General features: G+C 54.1%; 1 protein-coding gene across 1 annotated transcript in view; it reads right to left on the reverse strand.

Annotated features, from left to right (window-relative positions):
- The window catches only part of LOC103777322 (alpha-2-macroglobulin-like protein 1), a gene marked incomplete at its 5' end in the record, with an annotated part of 17,881 nt that extends 16,178 nt beyond the window's left edge, over positions 1 to 1,703 (reverse strand). The window contains 2 exon segments of the mRNA XM_008944875.1: positions 987 to 1,071; positions 1,520 to 1,703. Of these exon segments, the coding sequence (XP_008943123.1) occupies positions 987 to 1,071; positions 1,520 to 1,703 (269 nt within the window).
- Positions 1,704 to 2,057: the final 354 nt, after the last annotated feature.

Below are 2,057 nucleotides of genomic sequence, written 5' to 3' on the forward strand. Positions count from 1 at the left end.
CGGTGGCTCAGGGCTGCATGCAGCAGCAGCCTGGGTCCCTGCAGACAGCACCAGCAAGGGTGGCAGTGCTGGAGCTACAGAGTGCCCCCAGACCTGCCTCAGCATGGGCTGATCTTGTGATCTCTGCCTGTTTCCACCCCCAGAGCTGCTCTGCTGGTTTGTGCAAGGTAGAGCAGAGCAGTGCCCCTGCCAGGGACCCACTGCCCTGCCCACCCTGCTGCCCTGCCCTGCCCCAGCCCCTCGCTGCCTCTCCCCTTGGAGCAGTGCTCCTGGCAGCAGCAGTGGCAGGAAGGGATCTGTGACCCAGCCTGGGGATGCAGAACACTGTGCTCTTCTCTGCTAGAGCCTCACATGAGCAAGTTTTAAATGTCCCAGCTGATGAGAAACTACATCAGACCAGCAGCAGAGAGACACCAGAAGTGTCCAGACAACCCAGCCCCAAATAGGAATGAGCTCACCTCCTCTATCTGTCTACAAAGAGCTTTCCAAATCGTTCTGCTTCCTCCTTTGTGCTTATTCCATCTGTGGTCACCCTCATCTGATCACTTTTTGCTCATGGCTACACAACAGGAGAAACCTACCTTCCAAGCAGGAGCAAGTTCAGAAGCATGTGAGTGAGAAGGAACAGCCCAACCTTCTGAAGGAAGACCAGCTTCTGCTCCTTCCCCTCAGCAGGCCAGTGCTGTGTCAGGCACACATTCCCCCTCACCCCACCCCAAGGTCTTTCACAGCTCCCACAGTGGGGTGGCACTGGCCAAGGACAAGTCTCTCCACAGCTGGATGGTCTTTTCCAGCTGTTGCTTGTGCAGCTCTTCCCCAAGGAGGAGCCCATCCGTTTGACTCTTGTTCTGGTTGGGATTCTTCAAAGGCATTGACTGTGTTTGGCCCTTCCCCAGCCACTTCTTGATGGAGTCAAGAGGCAGGAGACACACGGAAGGAGAGACACAGTTTGATGAGCTCTGTCCTTCCCCTGACATCCTCCTTACCTGCCACACACACGCAGGGGGAAAGTTTTCTCTGAAGCAGAGATCTGAGCTGGGCCCTCGAAGAAAACATCAAACTTCTGCAGCACTGGAACAGAACCCACAGAGTTACTCCTGAAAGGCAACAGGCTACCCAGACATGGGATGGCAAAGGGCAGAGGGTGCACATATAAGGCTGGATTCCCATGGAGGAACATCTTTGTGAGGTAAAAGCAAGGACTAATTAAAACCAGGGGAGCCAAAGAAGGAACCCCCCTTTCTTCCCCCAACATATGAACAGCCTCACAGAGGTCTTTAGTGTATTCTCACCCCATGCCAGCCTAGCTGGTAGCAGGGACCTTCCCCAGGGATCTGCAGCACAATCTCCCTTGTGTCCCTGTCAGATATTGTCCCCCCTCTGTGTCCTATAGATCTGTGTTTAATCCTAGCTCCCAGACAGCAAATCTTAGCTTACAATGTTTGGTTATACATTATTATACAGACAGAACCAAGCAGCTTTTTCCACCTCATTCTTTGCTCTCCCCACTCCAGCTTACCAGGTTCCTCCACTTTGAATGAGCTGGATGCTTTTGGGTTCAGCACGTTGATGGTGTACCTCCCCAGGGAGGGTTCAGCATCTAACTGGAAGGAGAGTTCTGCAATGCCTTGTTTGGCCCTCACATCCAGCCACTGGCCAATGCGGGTTTGGTTCGGGTCCTGCAGCCCCAGGGAGAGAAGAGGCAGCTGTCAGCAGCACCTCCTGCTCCCTACTCAGAGCCTGCTGCATTCAGGGGGGTGTCAGAGGTCTCAGAGGCTTTCACGGGCTCCTGCTTTTTCCCCACATGGTGCTGAAGTGACCTGAGTGCAGGAGCACCAGCAGAGGTGAACTCAACCCACCCAGGGTGACTCTGGTACTGCCAGCAAAACAAGAGGTAGGAAAGGTCCTGACAGACTCCCCAGCCTTAAGTTAGGATCAAGTGTAGGGATTAGCTAAAGCCTGGCTGGTGCTCCTGAAGGTAGAAATCATAGAATCATAGAATGTCTGAGCTGGAAGGGACCTCCAGAGGTCATCTGGTCCAACCCCCCTGCTGACAC

Source organism: Merops nubicus, unplaced genomic scaffold (genome assembly GCF_000691845.1).
Source record: "Merops nubicus isolate BGI_N331 unplaced genomic scaffold, ASM69184v1 scaffold21897, whole genome shotgun sequence".
NCBI lineage: Eukaryota > Metazoa > Chordata > Aves > Coraciiformes > Meropidae > Merops > Merops nubicus.